Source organism: Leopardus geoffroyi, chromosome A1, assembly GCF_018350155.1.
Source record: "Leopardus geoffroyi isolate Oge1 chromosome A1, O.geoffroyi_Oge1_pat1.0, whole genome shotgun sequence".
Taxonomy (NCBI): Eukaryota; Metazoa; Chordata; class Mammalia; order Carnivora; family Felidae; genus Leopardus; species Leopardus geoffroyi.
Window position 1 is genome coordinate 206,532,193 of NC_059326.1, and position 25,548 is coordinate 206,557,740.

The 25,548-nt window shown below is 38.0% G+C and overlaps 1 protein-coding gene across 6 annotated transcripts in view; it reads left to right on the forward strand.

Moving 5' to 3' along the window:
* The window catches only part of TTC33 (tetratricopeptide repeat domain 33), a 39,539-nt gene extending 14,664 nt beyond the window's left edge, over positions 1–24,875 (forward strand). For all 6 annotated transcript variants that reach the window (XM_045439526.1, XM_045439564.1, XM_045439534.1 and 3 more), the window contains 3 exons: positions 17,156–17,237; positions 18,688–18,819; positions 22,869–24,875. In XM_045439526.1, the coding sequence (XP_045295482.1) occupies positions 17,156–17,237; positions 18,688–18,819; positions 22,869–23,222 (568 nt within the window). In that variant the 3' untranslated portion in view covers positions 23,223–24,875. The remainder of the gene's footprint in view (positions 1–17,155; positions 17,238–18,687; positions 18,820–22,868) is intronic.
* Positions 24,876–25,548: the final 673 nt, after the last annotated feature.

A 25,548-nucleotide genomic window follows, 5' to 3' on the forward strand; every position in this document is an offset into this window, starting at 1 on the left:
GACATGGATTAAGTACACCAAAATGTGGAAGAGCTTGAAGTTAGCATGAGTACTAATCATTAGAGTGGTGGAGAAGTAGGGGTATCTCTAGAGGAAGGGAGGAAGGTTGATGAACAAGAGGAAGCTATTTCTACTTCCTAGGATACAAACTTTTGCTTCCTTGTGATTCCCTTTCTCTCGTCTGTCCTTCCTTCGTCTTTTTTATGCTTGATATTTTCTCGTTTATTTAGCACTTAAAGGGTTGTTGAACACGTGAACTGTAGCACAATCCAAGTATGTCACCCTTCCTTCAAAGGCAGCACAGTTCTTTAGCATTACAGAACCTCCTGCTGTCAGTTTACTTCATTAGTAACTAACTGTAACTACTCTTGAAGACTTCAGTTTGCAATAGAATGGGTTTTAAGATCTGAAGTTCTACCTTACAGTGTTTATGATTCTTTGTAACCAAAATCTGGTGTATTCTTCTATATAACCAGTAAGTAATTTTGACGCTTAACAGAGACAGTATTGTGAGTATAGTGGTTTAAGAGTGTGGAGTTTGAAGTCATTTTACCTCCCTTCAGATCCTAGCCTTATCATTTCTATCTATATAACCTTTGGCAGATTATTAACTTTTTAAGTATTAATTTCCTCACATGTAAAATGGTGAGCCTTCTCTCATAGACTGTTTGGGGGATTAAAAGGCAAGTTAATGTAAAGGAGATTAACATGGCACCTGGCACCTAGCATCTAGGAAACATTCAATAAATGTATTTCAGATATTATATTTTAGGATTTTATATGTGATTGGCACATTTCATGTAATATTAAGACTTTTTATGAGTTATTTTGTTCAGATGTCATTTTCTAGAATTGTTACTAACTGGGATATGCACCTTTTCAAGAGTCGCAGGGTGAGTCCCAACTTTGAAATGTTGGCTTTTAAGGTTTCAGCCACTAGATGGTGATATTTGATTATGTAGCTAAGTTCGATTTTTCTCTGTGGGAATTAGTGTGTATGTGTGTGAAGCAGAGATATCATTAGAATTTACCATGAATTTTGTCTCTTGTCTGGAAAAGTATACCTACCAAAACGAATATGAGGGCGATCTGGCCTTGTGATAAGCATTTTACTGGCGTCCGCATGAATCTAATGACTGATCTTCATTTTAATGTCATCTGTTCCTCTCTTTGGTTTCTTCTCACTGGTATACAAACATACCCTGATAACAACCATTTAAAAAGCTTTCCTTGACTCCTACCATTTCTTTGCTCCCCTTTCACCATAAACTCCATTCTTTTTTTTATGTTTATTTTTGAGAGAGACAGAGACAGAATGAGAGTGGGTTAGGGGCAGAGAGAGAGGGAGACACAGAATCGGAAGCAGGCTCCAGTCTCCAAGCTGTCAGCACGGAGCCCGATGTGGGGCTCGAACTCACGAGCTGTGAGATCACGACCTGAGCTGAAGTCGGTCGTTCAACCCACTGAGCCCCAAACTCCGTTTCTTGATGAATCATCCTCTGGGTCCATTCCAGTCAGGTTTCTGTTCCCACTGGTCCCCTGAAGCCACTCTTGTAAAGGTTATATGACCTTCGTGTTGTCAAATCCAGTCATCATGTCTCTGTTCTCATTTATTACTGTGCCTCTCGTCGTTCAGCATAGTTGACCACCGTCTTCCTAAATACACTGTTCTCTCATCTACAGAACACCACACTGATGGTTTTTCTTTTGTTTCATTGTCCACTTCTTAATCTTCTTTGCTTCCTGGTTTCTTGTCTTCATTTTCTAAATATTGGTGGGCCACAGTATTTAGAAAGTACTTCTCTTTTCTATGTCCATTTTTTCCCTTCTTAAATTTATATAGTCTCCTGCTTTCAGTGTGCCGTCTCTATACTGATGACTGCCAAATATGTCTGCAGTGCTATCTTCCCACCTGAATTCCAGACGCTTAAATCTCCAGTGCTTACTTTATACCCACTTGGATATCTAATTAGTATCTGAAACTTAACATGTCCTAAGCAGAGGTCTTGATTCCCTAACACCCCCCCCCCCCCCCCCGCCGCAGCTACACACACACACAAATATCTGGTCTTTTTTAGTCTTCCCCATGTCAGTAAAAGGCATCACTGTTTACCCAGTTACTTATGCCCAAAAGCCAGGGGTCAGCTCTGCTGTGCATGTGCCATTACAGAGCTAATCAACCCCAGTCACTTCCAGCTCCCTGCCCTTCATGCTGTTCTTACGGCCATAAAGCCTGGGCAGCAGCTGCTGTTGTTACAGACCAAAAGCCCCCGTTCGTGGTGCTAACTGACAATCAAAGACCATCCATCACACCTTGACACTGGCCAGCTTGGACCTGTAGATGCTCAGACGGGACCGGGTTACGACTCTGTGGGGTAGAATTTGACGGATGGGAAACAGGGTATAGGAGGGAGCCTGCAGATAAATTCTTTTCCCTTCTTCCCCTCACTGGACAGTTTCCAAGGCACACAGGTTTTATACAGGCTTCTGAAGTTCTACAAGATTAGCAGTCATCTGTTTGTTTTTTAAGCTGTTGCCAGCCTAGCAGATGCCTTGTATTTATTCTCCCTCCTTCCGGCCTCACTTCTTTTTCCCCTCACTCTTGCTTCCCTGGGATCCTACCCCCACAAAGTAGAAGCTTAGGCCCCCGGGCTCTATTTCCCTGGGAACTCAAGCTAAGACATCATCCTGGATTTCCTTTCTTTTTTTTTACTCTTCATATCCAGTCCAAGTTAGAGTGACTTTATTTTTTAAACATATTTTAAATCTTTTTTATCCTCTCCTCTGTTTTCGTGGCTGTCCTCCTAATCTAATCCCCTGTCATCTCTTACCTGCATCATTCAAGTAGTCTCCTAACTGCTCTCCCTGTGCTCCTTCTTACAGCCCTACAGACCACTCTCTCTGGGCCTCACTGATTTTTTCAAGATGTAAAGCAAGTCTGTATGTTTGTTGCACAAAAACTCTGCAGATTCCTCATCACACGTACAGTTAGAGCCGGGGCTTTGGGTCTACACCTCCCATTCCCCTTCCTCCTCCTCCATAGCCATGCCGGTTTCCTTTCATTTCCTCAAAACTTGGGGTGTTTGGCCCTCTCTTGGCTTGGGCTCTTCCTTTGTCTGAAGTGACCTTTCTCCAGATCTTCAATTAGCTGACCACTTTTGGTTAGTCAGATCGCAGCTCAGATGCCTTCCTAGAGAGACTTTTTCTGACCACATGTTCAGAGTAGCCATCCAGTGACCTCCCTTTCACATCCCCCCGCTTGTTTGTTTTTTTTTTTTTTTTTTTAATCACACTTACCGTATTTTAACTTAGGCTTGTTGTTTTTCCCTGCCTTCTTCCTGCCTGTGAACATTCTAGAATGTAAGATCTAGAAAAATGGTAGGGTCATTTTATATCTTGTTGAGTGCTACAGCCTCAGTACCCAGAATACTACCTGGGCCAGAGTAGATGTTTAATAAATGTTTATTAAATGAATAAGCCGATGACTATAGAGCTCATTAAACCTGAAGCTGTCATAAATTGGAAATCTAATTGGGAGCAAAGTAGTTAAACACTTTGACATTTCTGTCTGATAAATGAGTGTGCTAACTTATTTGGCTTGCTCACCAGCTGTTCCTTACCTCAGCATAGGGTATTGTCTCACCCTGCCCCTACGCAGGCCCTGCAGCCATTCTAGTTGCTTCCTGCCTTGGCTGGTTCCCCAGCACACTGTCAAGGTTGTCTTTAAACTGGCCAAGTCAGACTCTGGTCATTTATTAACCATAGTGACTTTAAACCAAGTTTTTATCTTTTAATGCTTCCTATCCGACAGCCGCAGCTGGGCTGTGTCTGTTCGGTGCGTTCCAAACTGAAGTTGAATTAAGAGATATGCTGTAGGAGCCATGAGAGACCATCGATGTTATTACGTGCCAGGCTTCCTGTGATCCCCAAATGGAGGACCTGGGCGGTGCCACCCTTTATTTGTAGGCCAGGGGAAGTCTGTCAAAGAGAGAAATGAAAAATGAGGGCGGAGAGGGAATTCAGTAAGCTTATGATAGTGAAGTAAGTGCCCACCGGTTGCTGCTTCTCTCTAGCCAGTGGAAAACAGCTCACGTGTTCCTTTAAACTTTTGCATGTTTTGTGGGCAGAAAGCACTTTTCACTTAGCTGTGCCTCTGCTGCCGCCAATGCCAATGGCTTCAAAATAAAAGCAGCACGGTTTGGGGGGGTGCAGTGGACATTTTCCCTCCTCAAATCTGTGTGCCTGTTTTTGCACATGTATATGTTTATATGTGTGTCTGTGTCAACATGCTGCCTAATGAAAAGAGGAAACAGAACTAGTGATGGTCAATGTCACTTCGAACTTCTTAGTTTACTTTGTACTTTGTGATAATGTAAGCAGCTTTGGGGTTGGAGGGCGGGGGTGGGATAAGCCACCCTGTTTCTCAGCAGTAGTGCTGTTGGCATTTTGGGCACGACAGGCGTTTGGTGTTTGTCGGTCAGGGTGGCCTTCTGCCTTGCCAGATGTTAACATCCCTGAACCCTTATCACTAGGCCTCCAGTGACAACCAAAAATGCCTCCATAAATTGATATAAGTGCCTACCTTGGGGTGATAAATGTTCCTGGTTGAGTTAGGCAGAAAATAGGACTGAAAATAAAAAGGATATTTGATAAATGTGACAGAAACAGTGGTTGGACCAAGTAGTGCAGGGGTTGGCAAACCACAGCCTGTTTTTATAAAGTTTTATTGGATGCAGACATGCACATTTGTGTAAGATGATGATGTGTATGATGACGTTCTGTGGCTGATTTTTGTGCTACAGCAGAATTGAGCAGCTGTGAAGGAGACTGTATGGTCCACAAAACCTAAAATACTCATGGACCTTTGCTGTGCTGACCTTGGTCTCTGGACCAGCTGCTTCCTCAAAAGCCACAAAGACTCCTGAAACCTCACATATCCCCGGGCTTTAAAGTCCTCTACCTAGAATTAAAAACAAAAACCTAATGTTTATTTATTTTGAGAGAGAGAGGGAGAGAGCGTGAGCAGAGGAGGGGCAGAGAGAGAAGGTAACAGAATATGAAGCAGGCTCTGGGCTCTGATCTGTTAACACAGAGCCTGATGTGGGGCTTGAGCTCATGAACTGCAAGATCATGACTTGAACCAAAGTTGGACACTTAATCGACTGAGCCACCCAGGTGCCCCTCTACCTAGAATTTTAATCTCTTGGTTCTTTCCACCCATATTCCCATTTCCCTTGTCTTGGGATTTCTTGTGATTTCTGTATCTGGAGTGGTAAGATGGAACAAAGTAAGAATTAAAGTATTTCCTGCTTTTGTTGTAAGGTAAAATTTGTTTGTATTTCTTTCCATTTTTTTTTTCTGAGGTATTTTCATCATACTAGCTCTTGTCTCCTCTTTTCATGTCTTTCATGCTTTTCTTTGCTGTCTTTCAAGACTTCTTTTGGAGAAGGTTAGACAAATGAGGTAGATAGAATCTGGGATATTAGCACCTTCTGTGTGCCTGGCCATGTTCTGGGTGTTGTAGATACAAGTGAATCTACCTTTTGGTCCCTGAACTCATTAGTGAAGAGAAGATAAAAATGCATGGAAGAATTAGAGAAAAATTCAATGGAAGACAACAATGGGGTAGTTGGAAAAGTATTAGTCTTGTAATTGAACTAGCTTCAGATCATGGCTTTTACAGGGTTAATACCATTTGTCCTGTAGCTGCTCTCTACCTTTGTTTCCTCATCAGTAAAATGAGAACAAGCAATGCCAATCGTATGAGCACGAAGTGAATGAACTTTTCGTGAGAATAGTTGTTTGTTAAGTGATTGTACAGAAAGTACTTTGTAAAACAAATACTATGGGAATAAAAGTGTTACTCTGTGATCGTGTAAGTGGTACTCATGGTCTTCATGATAAACAGAATTTTAATTTGGTCTTGGAGAGAGAGAGCCTTTGAATAAGTGAAGAGGAGGAGGAATGAAATCCTAGATGTGCTTATGTTTGTGTACTGCTCAACCCACATGAACAGGAACATGATACGTGGGTAGGGAATGGGCGAATGTGCAGCCAGCAGGGAGCAGAGGTGGGGGTGGGGCGTCATAGAAAACAGATTGGACTGATAAGCTAATACTGGAAGAAATATATTCACTAGTATCAAGTCCTACAGAATTTGCTACTACTACATTTCTTAGAATATTATGAGTAGGAGGATTATTATGAAGGAGTAAGTCAATTTTTCAGAGACAGAAGAACATAGCAAATTTCCAAAGTTTTTCATCTTGTGTCTGTAATAACATTTGGAAATATTTAGAGATTAGGCTTGAAATCACCCATAAAGAAGTACACTTTCTCTTTAGGTGACATAGTTATAAATAGTCAAAATGGGTATTAAGTATTGTTGAGTGTCATGTACCTTTTTCCCTCCATTATCAGTTACATATGAAAGTTTCTCTAATGCTTCTCTGAGGTATTTTCTACATGGTCATGTGGACTTCATACTTTTTAATAAGTTGCTAGATTTAATTTATTAATTCTTTATTCAGGATTTTTATCTTATGGACTAGAAAGTCTGGAGTGATGATTAGGATTCTCTTTTTTCAGATAGTGTATCTTTTTGAGGACAAAAGCATTCTTTATTTTTATTGCTAGGTTATCCAAATATACTGAAATACATTAGGAGTCTTAAGACTACGTCTTTAGCTGTGGTATTTAAAACTTTGGCTTAGGCGGTGGCAACTATTTTCTGGTTCAGGCCATATTGTCCTCCTTTACCCCACAAAGACTGTAGACCATACCTTGTGTCTGCCTTATTCCTTTAGAAATTATTGATAAATGTTAGGTCCTATTGTGTTAGCTGCATTTACCTTGGTCTGCATAGAGCTTTTTTTTTTTTTTTTTAATTTTTTTAATGTTTATTTATTTTTGAGACAGAGGAAGACAGAACATGAGTGGGGGAGGGGCAGAGAGAGAAGGAGACACAGAATCTGAAATAGGCTCCAGGCTTTGAGCTGTCAGCACAGAGCCTGATGCGGGGCTGGAACCCACGAACCGTGAGATCGTGACCTGAGCCGAAGTCGGATGCTTAACCGACTGAGCCACCCAAGCGCCCCTGCATAGAGCTTTTAAACAAACACAGAAGTAAATGTAAACAGGGGGTCACAGTGAGCCTGTCTGAGGAAGCAGGAAGGCAGGGTGATTTGGTTTAGCTAGGGGAAGGGAGTCCTATTTATTGTTTTGCCTTTTGCAGACTTCGTGATTTTATCATACATTTATCATTAAAATAAGGCACTTATTATAGTCCTGCCCATTTATTTACATGTTTTAATTTGATCCAAATTATTCCATGATACTGGAATTAATTTCTAGTGAAATTTATTTGTTTATTTATTTACTTTTTTTAGAGAGAGAGAGAGAGCACAAGAGGGGGAGGGACAGACACACGCACAGACACACACACACACACACACACGCACACACACAGAATCCGAAGCAGGCCCCAGGTTCTGAGCTGTCAGCGCAGAGCCTGATGTGGGGCTCGAACTCTCAAACTGTGAGATCATGACCTGAGCTGAAGTCAGATGTTTAACTGACTGAGCCACCCAAGTGCCTCTCTAGTGAGTATTACTTTATGACATTTGTGTGTATGCTCAATGAGTGAATAATCTGGGGGTAAATAATTTTATTTTATTTTTTAAATTTATTTAATTGTTTTGAGAGAGAGAGAGGGAGAGGGAGGGGCAGAGTGAGAGGAAGAGAGAGAGAGAATCGCAAGCAGGCTCCACGCCAATAGTGCAGAGCCTGACCTGGGGCTCCCATCTCACGAACTGCAAGATCCTGACTTGAGCCAAATTTGAGAGCCAGATGTTTAATGGACTGAGCCACCCAGGCACCCCTAGGTGATAAAATAATTTTAAATGATCTCTATATCTGAAGTAGAAATTGGGAGGTTAAAATTGTGACTTTTTACTTGTTGCAGAAAACTCATTGTCTAGTATGGCAACGAGTAGACCAGGGCAATTGCTTTCAATACAGGAACAACTAGGGAACATCCTGTACCACGTAGAAGTTGGTATCATTGTTTTAATTTGCTTTGGAAAATGACCTTTATTCAGTGTGCATACATCTTTATGTAATTTCAGAGCTCCTTCCTACTGTTTCCAGAGGCAGTTGATCTGCTCTGAATTGTTTGTTCTTGTCTATAATAAAAAATTAAAAACTTTTAAGATGTGTTTGTTCTTTTATGTAAGTAAATAGTTTAAATTATTACTGAAAGTGGGCTTTATGATTCAGCCTAATCCTGAGTCCACGTAATTTTAATAAGTGATAGTGACTAAAACTCAGAGCAGTTTGGAATTTAAAGTATATTTATATCTTTCCCTTGCCTAATAAAACCACCCAGGAACTCTACTCTGAGCATTATCTCAGCACTTCTTTCCAATCCAGCCCTCCTTTCACTAAATATGTATGTCTTCTCAAGAAGAAGAAAAACATAATTACGTTTTTTCTCTTTTATTGCCTCTTGCAGATTCTTTTTTCTTTCTTTCTGAGCTGTGGAAATTAGGTTCCTTATTAGAATGTTCGTTGTATTAGCTACACATTATTTTGTCCTTGCTTTCTTCAGAATGCTACTCCAAATTCTAGACAGAAAAACCTCAAAATAACTTGAGGAATTTTTTTTGTTTAATTCAGAAAATTTATCATTGTCTAAAAGTTGGAACCTGATTTACCTACATTGGAAATCACACAACTTTCACTCAAATTAAACCTGTCTAAAACTACTTTCTGTATCATAATGTCTATATGAAAGTGTTTATAAAATCAAGGAAGCAAACTAAACTTTTGATTTCAAGTATATCCTGAACAAAAGAAAACCACTTCCAATATGAAAATATAAATTCAGCCAGAGAAGTTATTTCTATCATTTTGGGGTACAATTATTATTATTTTTTAAATGTTTATTTATTTTTGAGGGGGAGGTGAGTGGGGGAGGGCCAGAGAGAATGGGAGACAGAGTATCCAAAGTGGGTCTGTTCTGCCCGCCCCCCCACCCCCCATGGGAGCCTTGAACTCACAAACCATGAGATCATGACCTGAGCCAAAGTCATGCTTAACTGGACTGACTCACCCAGGTGCCCATGGGGCACAATTACAGTAAATATTATTAGAAACACAATATAAAATAAGGTGAAAACTTTAAAGTTCTTGATGACATAGGTTTTAAGGAGGAAATAAAATTATTTAATGATAATATATAATAATGAGGAATCTTAATATTCACTAGGGATTTGATAAAAATGTAGCTGTATGGAAATAGCTTTTAAATTTATTTTGATGTTTCCACATAAGGATGTAAAATTGATAGAAATCAATTAGAAATCTGTCATGATATTAGTGAAAGTGATACTCCTTTGTAGCTATATTTTATTTGACATAGAAAAAATGCTATAACATTTCTTCTTAAATACAGTGGAACCTCATTCATGGCTTCCTCATTTATGAGTTTACCCACTCACAAATATATTGGTAACCCCCAAATCAGTGCTCATGGTGCTTTCACAGTTGTTAGTGGACATCGGCAGAGCTGAGAAGAATCTGAGTGCCTCCTGTGTGTATTCCCAGCTGAGTCCAACACGGCAGGTGCTCTGCCTTCTTGTTTCAGCTCTCACACTGTACAAACAAGTGTCCCTTTTTGGGGTCTGTCTAGTGTTATATTTTCCACATTTTTGTGCCCTTTGTTGGTGATTTTGCTGTTTAAAACGCCTCTGAAGTATAGTTCAGAAGTGCTGTCTAGTGTTCCTAAAGACAAGAAGGCTGTGATGTGCCTTACAGAGAAACTACATGTGTTCATTCAGTAAGCTTTGTCCAGTAAGCTTCGTCCAGGCATGAGTTACAGTGCTGTGGGCTGTGAGATCAATGCTAATGAATCAACAATATTTATTAAATAAGATGTCTTTAAACAGGAGCACATAAAACAAGGCTATATATTAATCAGTTGATACAAATATGACCAGAGGCTTGCAGAAACTTAACCCTGTATTCCCCTATGAGCTGTGATTCAGTATTCACTAATTCAGTCTTTACAGCAGCTTTATAGAACATAACTACAAGAATGAGAATCAACTATATCTGGAAGACAGCTAATGAGTTACATTACATTTTAATGTATGTAGCTTTTCTTTTTATCAAAAATCTAATCTAATTAAATTTTAAATTAAAATTTAAAGCTGTGTAAAGTCTGGAAGTCTTTCTAAAAAAAATTTTAAAAAGTCTTTCTGATTTGGCAAAGATAAAATTATATTCAACATCATTTGACATTTGTTGTTTTATATTCTACTCTCCTCACCCAAATTAGTCTAGCATATTAATTTCATATATATATATATATATATATATATATATATATATATATATTTTTTTTTTTTTTTTTTACTCACTGAAAATGTATTTGGTGATTTTTGTTAAGCATGGATGCCACAAAGAAAATATTAAATAAACACCTTTTGTGGGTGATACACAGAAACTGTTTCGATATGTAGTAAAGAGGACTATTTAGAGAGTTCTTTGGATGATCTAAAAGAAGGGCATTTAACTAAATGGGGAAATAGAAGCATTAAAGAGTATTTGAGATGATTTTTGGGAGGAGAGGGCATCAGGGCAGAGTCAGGAAAGACACCTTGGAATTAGCTGAAGAACAGGCCGAACAGTGTTCCAGCCGAGAGGAGGCCAACGAAAGTAATTACTTGGGGCGCCTGGGTGGCTCAGTCAGTTAAGCGTCTGACTGACTTGGGCTCAGGTCATGATCTCACAGCTTGTGAGTTTGGGCCTGCTTTGGATTCTGTGTCTCCCTCTCTCTGTCCTTCCCTTGCTCTTGCTCTGTCTCACAAATAAATAAACATTGAAAAAATTTTTAAAAGTCATTACTTGAATTTTTGATAATCCCAGCAAGGAAGACTGAGGACTTACACTAAATAGGAGCAGTGGCAGTGAGTTAAAGGATGAATTAGAGAATTGACGACTCATGTAACCTAGGGCAGGGCAAGTGTAGTCAAGGCTGACTCCGGGATTCTGTCTCAGTGACTCGGTGGTGCTGTTCTCTAAGCCATGGTTGCAAGCATAGAGTAAGTCTGGAGTGGGAGATGATGATAAGTCCAGTCTGGACATGTGTTAGAGATCTATGTCAACCTTCTCTGGATTTTATATTCCTAGTTAGTTATCTTTTCATTTCCCTTTTTGGTATTCACAGACTTCCCCAATCAGTTGCCAGCATTCGTTGTTCCTACTTCTTACTCCCACTTTGCTCAGCGGTCTGGTGTCCACTCCTGCCCTTCCAGGAATGCTGTTTGGTCAGTGTCACCAATGATTGACATGTTGCTGCATCTCTCTTAGGTGCAACCCGGCACTCTCTCTGCGACAGGCTTCTCTTTGGTTTCTTTGAAATGACACACACTCCTGAATTTCTTCCTTTCTTTCTCAACTTCTCAGTCATCTTTGCTAGCCCTTCCTTCTCTGCTTGACCTCTGAATTTTGAAAACTTGAGCCCTGGTATCTTTTCTCTTTCTCATTTACTCTCTCTCTGTATGAACTTAACCAATCCATGGTTTGTTTAATGTATTTGTATAATTTGTAATGAAAAGAAAAAGACAGTAACATATGTACATGATTTAAAAAAAAAGCAAATGCAATACCAACAAAGGCTATACAATGAAGACTAAATCTTGCCCTTACTCCTGTCCTCTGGTCTCTTAGTTCACTTTCCCACAGGAAACCAGTTACCAGTTCTTTGATATCTTGCCAAAGATAATCTTTAGATTTATAAGCATGTGTATGTATATATCTTTTAAAACATCATAAATGTTGATATTCTAAATATATACACCATTCTCTCCCTTGCCTTTTTTACTTAATATATCTTAGAGGTTATTTTGTATAGAACTGGCTTTAAGAAAAAAAAAGGCCATATACTATCCCTTAACCATCCAGACTCTAAAACCAGACTCTAAAACTAGACTCTATCTAAAACCAGAAACCAAACCAGAAAGATTTGGATATGATGGGGTATTTGTATTTCATTGCATGATGTATTACAATGTATCTTGCCATCTCTTTTTTGAGAAAGGATGTTTTCATCTTTAATTTTTATGAATGATATAGTGACTGGCCTTTCAGAGATAGAAGTGTGCATACATCCAGGTCAGCTGGAAAGAAAGATTTATAGAAATGGAATTGCTGGGTCAAACAGGATGTGCATTTAAAAAGGCATTCCCCCCCCCTCCCAAGCCCTCCCCTTTTTTCTTGGAGTATATTGTTAACCAAGTAAGTAACAGATGGGTTTTAGGGGGCATGTGCACATGAGCTGATTTTTTCCACTTTAAAGAACATTTCCTTACTGGCCTTTGTTTAGAGGTTTGTTATTTTTGTTTGTAAGTTTTTGAGAGAAAAAAGTTGTCTTTGTCCCTCACAGAGGTTTTGAGGGTAGTGTTCATGTACATGTTCTTTTATTGTTTACACAGTGCAAATTGAAAGTCATTGTTCATTTGAAGTGGAGCTTCTAAATGTATCCGTTTATGTGCATGCGTTTTGAAGGCTAGATTGAGAAGAGGACACGAGAGGGCTTATTTGTGTTTCATTGTAAGGATTTTCCCCCTTTTCTGTAAGACCTAAAGTAAATATTTTAAAAGTATCATTCTAGTTGTTAAACAGGTAAGCTAGTTTTTGAGGATTGAACAGCTTAAATATGATTTGTATTTTAGGTGTACATAATCTTATCAAAGAGTATTAATGCCGTTTGAATTTTTGATTAGCATAAAGATGGCTAGTTTTAAGAACCAAACCAACTGGGAACTGAAGTTATGTTTCCTGTAAAGCTGGCGGGTCATATCAATAGAAAATTGGAAGGGGAGTAGTACAGACAAGGAAATATAGTGTCTATTTCTTCCCTGATTGGCTTTTTTCTTAATTAAAGGAAATCAATGAGAATGCTATCTTAAGTTAGACTACCCTTCCTTCTAAGGTGATCTCATTTCCAGTCAGTTTTACATCAAACATAACGTGTGTATTACATTTGATCTCCAAAATACAATTTTCTTCAATAATTATTCCTGGCCCACTTCCTTCCAAAAGATCATTGTAATGGCCAAAGGGTAATTTTTTCCAGTTTTATTGAGATATAATTGATGTATAACATTGTGTAAGTTTCAAGTGGAGAATGTGATTATTTCTTGAACATATATATTGCAAAGTAATTACCACAGTAAAAGATTAGTTGACACATCTGTTATCTCATATAATTCCTTTTTTTGTGTGTGTGGTGAGAACATTTAAGATTTACTCTTAGCAGCTTTTTAAGTGTAATGTCTAACAGTAGAGGATTTATTTGAATGAATTTTGCATTGAAATAGTAGTAATCAGTTACTAAGCATTATGCTATAGAGAGAAGCATTTGATAATTTAAAGACAAAATAATGTTTCATATGTATGATATACATTAAAACACTTGGAAGAACATACAATAAAAATGTCAACTATGGTTGTCATCTTTTGGTGAAATTATGAGTGTCTTTAATTTCTGTGTGTGTGCACACGTGCGTGTGCAGTTTCCTTTCTGGTTCTTCTCTATTTGTGTGTTTGGGAAGCAATTTTTTCTATCAAAACAATTATGTCAAAACTGTCGTCATTTACTCAGGTATAGAATATAAGGAAGGCCAGATTTAAGAACATTTTGTGTTAAAAAAAAAAAAAAAAATCAAATGCTTTGTGTGAACCAACCACATGTTTTAGTTGCCAGCATAGGTTTGGAGTCCCGGGCCACCATACTAGATGTGCATGTGTGGATCAAAGAAGGAAGAGGTCCACTGGGATCCTGCCTTCCTCCTCCTTCCCTTTCTCTCTTATCCACAAGCTGTTTTTTTTTATCCCCTTAAGAGTCCACCAGTAAAGTTCAGACTTTCTCATTTCTTCTTTGTAGATCCCTTTTCATCTTCTCCTTTCCTAGCTTGAGTACCAGGTGAGGCCCATGCATCTCTTCTCTGCCATCATTCTTTTTTAAAAGTATGTTTTGCTTAAAGGAAGCTACTTTAACTGGGGGGCTGGGAAAGGAAGGACTATAAGAACGGCATCCTTGAGAGGTTAGCACATGAATCCAAGCAGTGTGATCTGATAGGTGGTGACCCTACAGAAGCAGCTAGTTAATTAATTCTGATAGTTGATGGTGTTTTAGTAAGAGGAGAATTCATAAATAAGAAATTTTAATGGTACCTGAAAAGATACATTAAATGCCTTACTTTGAAGTTTAGTGGGCAGTTTCTAAGCTAACATTAAGGTATGAATTATCTAAAAATATCTGTGAGTCTCGGATTCCCATTCAGGGTAACTAGGAGCCAGCAGTGGGACACTGCTGTTTAACCAACCCGTGTCCATCACCTGCTGAGCACAGAGTTTATAGGAAAGTCATGTGCCAGCCATTTAACACCTGTGCCTGCCACGCTTACGGGCACAGCCTGACACTGTGCAGAAGTGTCCGAATATGTGGAAAGCAGAGACGTATGGGCACTCCAGAGGGATCTCAGAGTGAGATGAAGGAAGAGCATTGACAAACAGCAGCCAGTGACACTGCCTGTTTCAACTTTGGGGACCCTGGCTCTAGATACATGCTTGAATTTGGGAAAATCCTTAATAAGGAAATAATTCTCAATTAACAGAGCTCTCAGAGGTTTGATTTGTGACGCAATATTGCGATGCAGGCAGAGGCGGAGAGAAACATAGACCACTGGGGCAGCAGGTCATAAAAATGAGGTGAATAATGGCCACACTGTTACTAAACTTCCAGTAGTCTTTCACCCAGAGTTCAACAGTTTTCAAACAGGTATTTCTTCAGTGCTCAGCAAGAGCCCCTGAAGAAGATACTAACCACGGTCCAGGCAGTAGTTGTGGTAGCCTCTCTGCATGTTCACATTTGGTTTGCTTGGAAACAAAGAGTACCAGCTTTTGCGGGGTGAATCTTTTTCTGTTTTAATTTTTTAAAGTTTATTTATTTATTTCGAGTGAGAGAAAGAAAGCTGAGTGGGGGAGGGGCAGAGAGGAAGAGAGAGAATCCCAAGCAGGCTCCATGTTCAGCACAGAGCCCAACGTGGGGCTCAATCTCACCACCACAAGGTCGTGACCTGAGCCAGTATCAGGAGTTGAACACTTACCTGACTGAGCGACCCAGGTGCCCTGTGGGATGAATCTTCAGCTTATAGTTATATATAGCCGGCTACTACAAAATAGCAGTAGCCACTGCTACAACCTATCATGGCAGCTAAGGCAGGCTTTGTAAAGCACACTCCCATCATGTCCGCCCTCACCCCTGCTGCTGGCCATGGAGTTGGCTCTGTGGCAAACTTATTTTAAGGTGTCGGTAGCCCATTTGTCATTTGTCAGGCTGGCGTAAGACCCCTGGATGTGACGTTGTCCGTTTGTACTACTAGTAAAGGAACTCTATAGCAAGGTGAAAACAGAACGTACTTTTTTATGTTCTTCACCTTTGTATTTTCTACCAAATTTTGCCTTTATTTCTTTATTTCACCGCCCTCCGTTTAAATAATAATCAGTGCGGGGCGCCTGGGTGGCGCAGTCGGTTAAGCGTCCGACTTCAGCCAGGTCACGATCTCGCGGTCCGTGAGTTCGAGCCCCGCGTCGGGCTCTGGGCTGATGGCTCAGAGCCTGGAGCCTGTTTCCGATTCTGTGTCTCCCTCTCTCTCTGCCCCTCCCCCGTTCATGCTCTGTCTCTCTCTGTTCCAAAAATAAATAAACGTTGAAAAAAAAAAAAATTAAAAAATAAATAATAATCAGTGCATATTAGCCCATATTTTGGTCGTTATGGTTGGTTTGGGCCTTCACACATCCAGTAGGAAATTGTGGAGAAGAACACATACAGAGGAAATAAGGGTCTGGAAAACAGGTAATAATGAGTGATTCAAGAGAAGGCAGCACATGGATAGGGCTTACTACGCTATGAAAGATATTTTCCATGGTTCACAACCTTGGTGTTCATTAGCATTACCTGGTTTAAAAAATATAGATGCCTGGGTCCTATTCTGAGAATATCTGTTTTAGTTGATTGAGGCAGGGGCCAGCTGTGTGGTGTGTGTGTGTGTGTGTGTGTCGTGTTGTGTTGTGTATTTCTTCCCCTCCAGAATCTCCCTAGATCATTCTGTATGTAGCCAACAATTAAAACTAGTGGATTATATATTTTCTGTTTAGTGCTAGAAAGCAGAATTAGTAGCACTGGGGGAAAGGTACAAGATAGAAAGTTTCAGCTCATAATGGAAAATATTCTGGTAAATATCCTCCTACAGTATTCAAGGATACAAGAGTTAATCACTTGTGAAGGATGCCGTGAGAATGACTGCTTTGGATAACACGAAGGACTCAGTAGTGCCTTCATTTTATTTACAAAAGGAAGTGCTGCGGTGCTTCCACAGATTTGGCAGGTGGCGTGCTAAGACCAGCTTTGGGCAGAGGGAGCCTGAGGTGTCTGTGGCACGTCTTTGTGGAGATGTGAGTTGACCACACAGCTTTGGAGCTCACAAGAGAAACCTGACTAGGAGAACGTGGGTGAAAAGGTGGTGGTGGAAACCACCATCTCTGTACTGTTTATCATTCATTTGACCCCTTTTGTTATAAGCTTGCCGTGCGTTACTAGTCCCCGAGTTCCTGGAATTTACGGACAAGGAAGCTTAAATCTGAAGAATCCTTACGCAATTACCAGACAACTTCTTAAATTGTTCTGTGCCTAGATTGCTCAGCCGAGCCCAGGATTACAACTGGATTATAAATTCCTCATTAAAGTCCTTTGCAATACATCTAACATGCATGACAACATTTGCACGTTGAGGTTGATGAAAAAGAGGGAAATTTTGGTGGTGATTTCTCAGCCCAGAAAATAAAATTGGAAAAAGATTTCTAAGATACCTTTTATTTAATTTATGTTTGTCTTTTTTTCTTTTGCCACCCTTTCCTTTATCTCTTAATTTTCTTGCTTTTGTATCATTGTTATTATTGTCATCAGTTCTTGAATAGAGCTATTTCTTGATATACAGTTATTCTTTAGTACCTGATTTTAACATCTGGTCATGTACTCTCAAGGATTTAGTGAAGATAAGATACTAATGTAACTTCACAACCACAGGTATCGAGAGGCGATTCAAAAATGGGACGAAGCACTGCAGTTAACCCCAGATGATGCTACCCTGTACGAGATGAAATCACAGGTAATGGTTATGAAGAATTTCACTTCCATTATGAAATTGTACTATGTTTATATTTGTTTGGTGAATAGAAATGAAGCAAAATAGCATTTCTTTCCATTTTCTTTCTCAAATATGTCTTTTTAAATTTTTTCCATATTTCCTTTATAGAAAACATGTCACCATATTTATTGCTCTGCCTCTTGCACAACATTAGAAATTCATTTCTTTTCACGATGAAGTTAACTTATTTCAGCCTATGGTAAGATATGAACAGATGGCTATCTTTTAGGAAGTCACTGGTGATTTCTTAAATAAATGAAATGTGTTTGCTTTCCTTGGAAATTAATTATAGTGGACTGACCAATAACTTCATTTCTTCAGAATGAGGGTGGATTGGACTCCAGATGATATGTCTCTAAAAATGGCCTAGTCCTTAGCAAAAGGTCAGAATAGACTCAATTTATTTTTAAAGATAACATTTGAATTTTAAAAATACATTTCTAATATTTTGTGGGAAGGTCTGTAAAGAAAATCTCTGAGCAACTGGATTAAGTTATCCAAAAGACGTAAAAAGTCTCTAATAGAGCATCAAACATATTTTTGGCAGGGAGTAGTCGCGCTTCAGCCTTGATCTACACACCTTACAGGTATCTTTCAGGTAATGATTTCAAACATAGGGCACATTCTTTATCAACTTTGATTTTAGATCAGCCAAGAAAACCCCAAATAAATTATGTCCACTGGATGAAGTGCTGCGAGGACCTTCATTTGGTTAAGTCTTTAATTTTCAGTCTTGACTAGATATATATTAAAGGCAGTATTTGTGGTGAACTGTATGAAATAGATTGTTTAACTTGGAACCTGATAATGATAGTTGTGTTACAAATCTTATGAAATGTGAATGGCCCCCAAAATGATAGATAAAATCTAGCCTTTTCCCAAGATTGAAGTGGAAGGTTCTAGAACTCCCTATTTTTCTGCTTTGTATGGTTTGGAGAACCCAGTTGTGGGGAGGCCTGTGGAATGTTTAAATGATTTTTGTAGCAGGAAGATGTTTATAGGGTGGTGGTTGAACAAATTTAAATTTGTCTCATTTAACAATGAGACCTGGGATCTCCTGAAAACCACATCGTAAATAGAACAATCAGAAGTGGAATTAAGAGTTCAAATAGCTCTGAGCCACCGTGGCCTAGAGTATGACCACCTTATTTTGACCAGATGGACAACAGGGTTCAGTGACTGAAAAGGAGATGTTTTACATTTTCATAGTTATTTTAGGAATAGGAAGAAGAATATTTGTTCCTGACCCTGATGGGCAGAGGAGTGGGTCAAAACCACTGAAGTACTATATTTACCAGACTAAAAATATTTTTTTTTAAATGAAAAGATTTGTTTGCATATGGTTATTCATTAGTAGTTTGCTAGTTTATGAAAATAGCTGACAGGTTTTATTTCTTCTTTTTGGTTATAGGTCCTAATGTCTCTTCATGAAATGTTCCCTGCAGTACATGCAGCTGAAATGGCGGTGCAGAGAAACCCACATTCATGGGAGTCTTGGCAAACTTTGGGACGTGCTCAGCTTGGATTAGGAGAGATAGTCCTGGTAATGAAGTCAGATTATTATAATGATGAAATTTTGTTTTGTTGTGTTTTTGATTAGCTGAACCAAAAAGTAAATAGCTATTTATCATGTCTGTGCAGAGAGTAAATAGCAAATTACCTCTTAAAGGTATTAATCCATAAACACAGATAAAAGTTATTACTGAACATCTTTTCCATTTTATTTTATTTTTTTATTTATTTTTTATTTTTTAACGTTTATTTATTTTTGAGACAGAGAGAGACAGAGCATGAACGGGGGAGGGGCAGAGAGAGAGGGAGACACAGAATCCAAAGCAGGCTCCAGGCTCTGAGCCATCAGCCCAGAGCCCGACGCGGGGCTCGAACTCAGGGACCGCGAGATCGTGACCTGAGCTGAAGTCGGACGCCTAACCAACTGAGCCACCCAGGCGCCCCCATCTTTTCCATTTTAAACATCAATTATATTAGAGTCAGAATATTTTTTCAGGTATTAGACATCATGAAAATTTTTTAAAAATGGCATTTGGTAAACCTTACTGAAATACATATAAAATAAGCAACTCTTAGGTTAGTTTTTTGCAACATTAAGGTCTCCACTTATAAAGTGATGCCAGTAGCACATGGAGACAAAACCCCTAATAGATTATGTAAGGGAAGGAAGAAAGTAGAGTATGGGAGAGTAATGATGATAAATATTTAGACGGAAAAGTTAGGCTTAGTGAGGGGAAAACGGGGCAGGATAGAAGCTTATGAAAGTGGAAGACTTATTGTGTTGTTTTGTTATTAATTGGTACGTAATGCATTTCTCAACTTGTCTGGACCATAACTTGTAGGAAGCACAGGCTAAATAGATGAGAGGTGGTTAAGACAATTATCCTGTTTTTGTTTTTGTTTTGGCAGGGCTACATATACCTGGCAGCTGACTTCCTAAAGAGTGTTTGCAAATCTAATCTAGTACTGGCAGATTTTGTTTGTCATTAACTAAGATTGTTTCAAGGCTTTATTTGCCTTTTACAGGTAGAAGTAAAACAACAAATAAAAAATTAAAAATGGTTTCTTTAAAGGCTAAGGAAATTACTGGTAAAACCTGAATTTAACTTTACTAACAATGGCTTTAGTAAGTTATAGATAACTTAGATTTTTCTGGTACTCTTGTAAATATTATTTCTATTTACCAAAAAGTGTCAAATTCTCAGAAATCATAAATATGGAATTTTGATGAGAGAATAATTGGTTTCAAGTAACTTAAATATGATAATCCAAAATGAGGTTCGCACTGATGGAAACCAGTTTAACCGAAGTCCATTTTCCTTTTTTTTTTTTTTTTACCTGAAGACTTATACCAGAGTTGGAGAAAAGAAATTCATGGTATTTTGTTTTCTATAGGTTAACAGGAAAACAAATGGAGCTTATTACACAATATTTTCCCCCCATTTCTCCTTTATTTAAAAACTTACAAAGCATTATCACTTTTGCTTGTTAAGTGTCTATGGTAATGTGGAAAAAAATCTCTAGGATGTAATGTTTAGCAAAGACTGCCCAATAGAGAAAGAAACTCTTGCAGGTGACACAGTAGAGATACTTTCAACTAGTCGGTAAAAGTAAAATTGCTTAATATTTTAAGTTGTTTTGAATAAGGGAACCAGTTGTTCAACTCTTATTTTTTTTCCTGTTGATATGGTTCTGCCGATTAAAACTGTGAAATTCTTAGAGGGATTAAAAGTGTTATTTTTTTTTTTCCCTTAGTTAATGTAATTTTTTAGAGCTCTACTTGGAAAAATCGGAGTGTAATTTTTATGTCAACTTAAGAGATTCTTTTGAAAGACTGGAATGGTAAGAAAAAAATGACTATACTTAAAATGTCATAGAGGAAGGGTCACTATGAGAAATATATTGAAAACATGCTAAAAACTGTAACATCTAACCATTCTTCCTATATATGTATATATTTGGACAAAAACACAAGAAAATACTTACATAAATAGATCTGGTAGTAAGTTAAAAGTCCATAGTTGGGGATAGCCCCAATAGTAATTATTTAGGTTTTTACATAGAGTTGAGTATTGGAAGTTATCAGTCACTAAGTTCTTCACCTGAAACTAATATTACACTATATGTTAACTAACTGGAATTTAAATAACTTGAAACTAAAAAACAAAACACGCCTGGGTGGCTCAGTCGGTTAAGCATCCAACTTTGGCTCAGGTCTCCAGGTCTGTGAGTTCGAGCCCCACGTCGAGCTCTGTGCTGACAGCTCAGAGCCTGGAACCTGCTTCAGATTCTGTGTCTCCCTCTCTCTCTGCCCCTCCCCTGCTCATGCTCTGTCTCTCTCTGTCCCTCAATAATAAATAAATGTTAAAAAAATTAAAAACAAAACAAAACAAAAGTTGGCTGTTGGAAAATGATTATGACTTAGTTTGTTCTTCATTTTCTAATTGAAGTGTAAATTTAACTTACCAATCGAGATCTTTTTAAAAAATTTTTTTAATGTTTTTATTTATTTTTGAGAGAGAGAGGGAAAGAGAGAGCAGGGGAGGGGCAGAGAGAGAGGGAGACACAGAATCTGAAGCAAGCTCCAGACTCTGAACTCTCAGCACAGAGCCTGATATAGGGCCTAAACCCACGAACCTTAAGACCATGACCTGAGCCGAAGTCAGACGCTTAACCAATTGAACCACCAAAACGTCCCATCTTTCTTCTTTTTTAATGCAGGCAATTATCTCTATAAAATTCCCTTTTAGTTCTACTTTTGCTCTATCCCATAAATGTTAATGTGTTATATTTTCATTCTCATTGGTCTCAAGATGTTATTCCCTTTTGATTTCTTTGACCCACTGGTTGTTCAAGATTGTGTTGTGTAGTTTCTACTTGTTTGTGAATTTCCCAGTTTTTCTTCTGTTGATTTCTAGTTTTATTCTGTTGTCGTCAGAAAACGGGGCTCCTGGGTGGCTCAGTTGGTTAAGCGTCTGACTCTTGAATTCAGCTCAAGTCATGATCTCAGGGTCGTAAGATCAAGCCCCGAGTCAGGCTCCAAGCTGAGCGTGAAGCCTGCTAAAGATTCTCTCCCTCTGTCTCTCTGCCCCTCCCCCACTCACTCTCCTGTACTCACTCACTCTCTCAAAAAGGAGAAAAGATGACATACTTGGTATGATCTTAGTCACCTTAAATTTGTTAAGAAGACTTGTTTTGTGACCTAACATGTGATGCTATCCACTTATCATGTGATCTTTCCTAGAAAATGTTGTTTGTCCTTGAGAACAGTGCGTATTCTGGTGCTGTTGGGTGGAATGTTTTGTATATGTCTGTTCAGTCCCTTTGATCTATAGTGTTGTTCAGGCTCTCTGTTCCCGTATTGATCTTCCTTCTGGATGCTGTCTGTATTCATTACTGGGATTTGGGTATTGCAGTCTCCTGCTATTACTTTATTTGCTATTTCTCCCTTCACTTCTGTCAGTGTTTACTTTATATATTTAGGTGTTCTGATGTTGGGATGCATACATATTTATAATTGTTATGTATTCTGGGCCAATTGACCCTTTTATCATTCTTTAATATCCTTTTTCTCTTGTGATAGTCAATACATGTTAGCATTATGCAGAGCTAAGTTCTTGGCTTCAGGGGTAGGCATTCTTGGTACCTTCCTGATCGTGGTTTAGTCAAGAAATCCCTAGATTCTTATATTTGCTGGTCTGCAGAAGCTGAACAATGCATTTGCTCTGTCTTAAACCATATCCTTAATTGTACTTCAGTGGACTTTTACTCCTCAGCAGTGATGTGTCAGTCACTTTCTTTCATACTTCTTTAACTTTTTTTTTTCATCATAATCATCATGCAGTGTTAAGGATACAGCCTAAATGTCTATCCTTGCATTCTAATATGTTTTTTAAACAGATATATATATTTATATATCTTATATACATACATACATATATATACATATTAATATATATCATATATATACATATATAGTAAAAAAAAGATATAGATGGAGATATTGTGGATTCTATTAAATCCACTCATTTTTTAAAATAAAGCAAAGGAAAACTCTGATTTTTTTTTTATCTCCCTTAGGCAATTCGAAGTTTTCAGGTAGCCCTTCACATCTATCCAATGAACCCTGAAATATGGAAAGAAGACCTTTCTTGGGCAAGAACACTCCAGGAGCAGCAGAAGGTAGCACAGAAGATTAAGAAGTGTGACGCGTCAGCGGAAATGACACATTTCTCACCAAAGTCAATCCCTGACTATGACTTTGAAAGTGATGAGATTGTTGCTGTTTGTGCAGCAATTGCGGAGAAACAGAAGACAGTTTCAGCAAATAAGACAATGGTTATTGTTTCGGCCTCTGGGACTGTAGAGACGGTCACTGAGAAGGAAGATGGTGCTACACCACCAGATGGCTCTGTTTTTATCAAAGCCCGATAAAGTAGCAGGAACCCTTTGAATCTGGCTTTTTGATTGCTCTTAAAGTTTGAGGCCTAGGGACATCTACTGTGGAGAGACAGAATAAAACTCCTGTTTGTAAAATGAGTTTTGCAGATGAGGCATATAAAAACTAAATGGTAGAATTACTGTATAGTGTTTGGGCTGTGCTTTGATAAGTTACGATTTAAACTTCTTAAGATTAGAATTGTGAGTACAGTGGGGTTTGATTAATAAACTTAAAAAAATAATCCAAAAATGTAAGTGAATGCATTTTAAAGACATAACTTGAAAAGTGAATTCTCTAATAGTGAATAACTTGATGGCCAGTGTTATTAAAATGTTGACTCGTTGGCTTTTGTTTCACGATAAAGGAAGTTGGTGATTTCTTTCCCTCCTAATACTCCTGTTACTATTCACTCTTCTGTTTTTCTGGTTGCATTAGAGGAAGTCTCCCAAAGCTCAAATATTTTTTGACATTTATTTTGATTCAAAGTTGTCATTTGGTTATTTTTGGAATCTTTGAAAGTTTGGCTGAAAATGCATGCAACTGTGTACATTCTAAACATTTTCTGGACTTTCTCTTCATTCTGATTTGTGCTTATATTTTGACTTCAAAATTATTACAACAATGGTAGTTGCCTTCTTCAGTATTAGATATGTGAAATACTGATCAATGTCACAATGATGGTTTTATTGTTTTAGTTGTAAAAGTAGATCGAGTATTCCTTACCACAAGTGAGTCATGTTTAAGATGTGCATTTTTGAAAAATGCTTTTATCGATGTGTCATATCAAATTGTATTGCTGCACTGGCCCAGTCAAAAGTAGTATTTTCTTCTCCTTATTTTTAAAAGCTTAAAAACTCTGAAAAAAACTTACCTTTTGCTTTTAACGTTCCAGCCGACGGTTTGGAATTCTTTTTCTAGATAACTTTTTTGGAACTACTCAATTAAATTACAATTTTAAATAGCTAAATTATGTCTTTCTAAAAAAGTAGGGATGTTTATGAGTGTCAGTGAATGTATATATCTTGGGCATGACATACGTAGGAACTGAAACATGACCTAACAGTACAATCCCAGGAGTAGAGAAGAATATATTTAAAGAAATATTTCGTTGAAAGGCCACGATCGCATTCACAAATCAATACTGTCATTGCTAATATGAGTTATTTTTATACTACATATATTATAGTACAATTATATAGAACTACTGGGTCCTGTTACTTCTGACACTCAGGAAGCTATTTTTGCTGTAAAATTAATTTTTTTCTTGTCAGAGATGAAAGTAAGCTGTTTTAAAGAATCTTACCTTAACCTGTTGGAGCATGTAAGTAATGGTCTACATTTTTCTGAGATGATTTAAAAAATGTTTCCTTTAGTGGAATGCTTACCTCTTTTTTTTTTTTTTTTCAGAGTGTTATATTTTCCTTCAAAGTTACATCAGAAGGTTAGCTGTGGTTAGGTTAGTTTTAGAGTAATTGAAAAACACAAATATTAGTTACATTTTATTTTGTTTAATAAAGGATATTCTCACAGGGTAGATACTTGAGTATATACAGAAGTGACCATTCACCATTTGGTATGTGGTTTTGAGTAGTGGGTTTTTGTTTATCGTGTAATTTGTGAATAAATAGTTTTTTCTGCACTTTAAAGATTTGCCTCTGTGTTGTTAGCTTTTGAAAAATTTGATTTATTTAATTTCTTTCTTATGTGAAAATAAAATATGTAAGGCACCTTGTATCTTGCATAGGAAGTACTCAGTAAATGTTAGCTATTTCTATGAAGAACTTGAATTAGTATGGAGATATTTAACCTCAGTTTCTTCTGATTTTAGGAAGGTAGGAGAACTTTGTAATCTTTATCAGAAAGTGAGAAGTCACTACTTTTGGTATTATAGGGCAGATGGTTATCAGTTCTTGGCATAACAGGTGGGATTGTTCTTGGCATAAAATCTATGCCTCAGCCCCAAAAGAGGCAAGACCCAGAATGGAAGGCATGTAGCCACTAAATTGTGTTAACAGAACCTAGTGTTTTTTCTGTATTATGGAGAGGGAAGGCAGCTCATTTATCCATGCTCCAAAAGATTCTCAGCTAGTATCTTCTATGCATGAGGAGAAAAATGCATATATCATTTTGTAAAGATGTGAATAGTGATCTACAGACATTTGCTAAACCTGTTAACTTCACTAACAAATACTTTTGAGTCTGAAAGAAAAATAGTTGATGCTACAGTGATGTAATTTAAGATGTTTAATATACCTTCTGAAATAACACTGAACACTGTATTGAACATAATTTATATTCTTGTTTGAAAATTGTATGGCA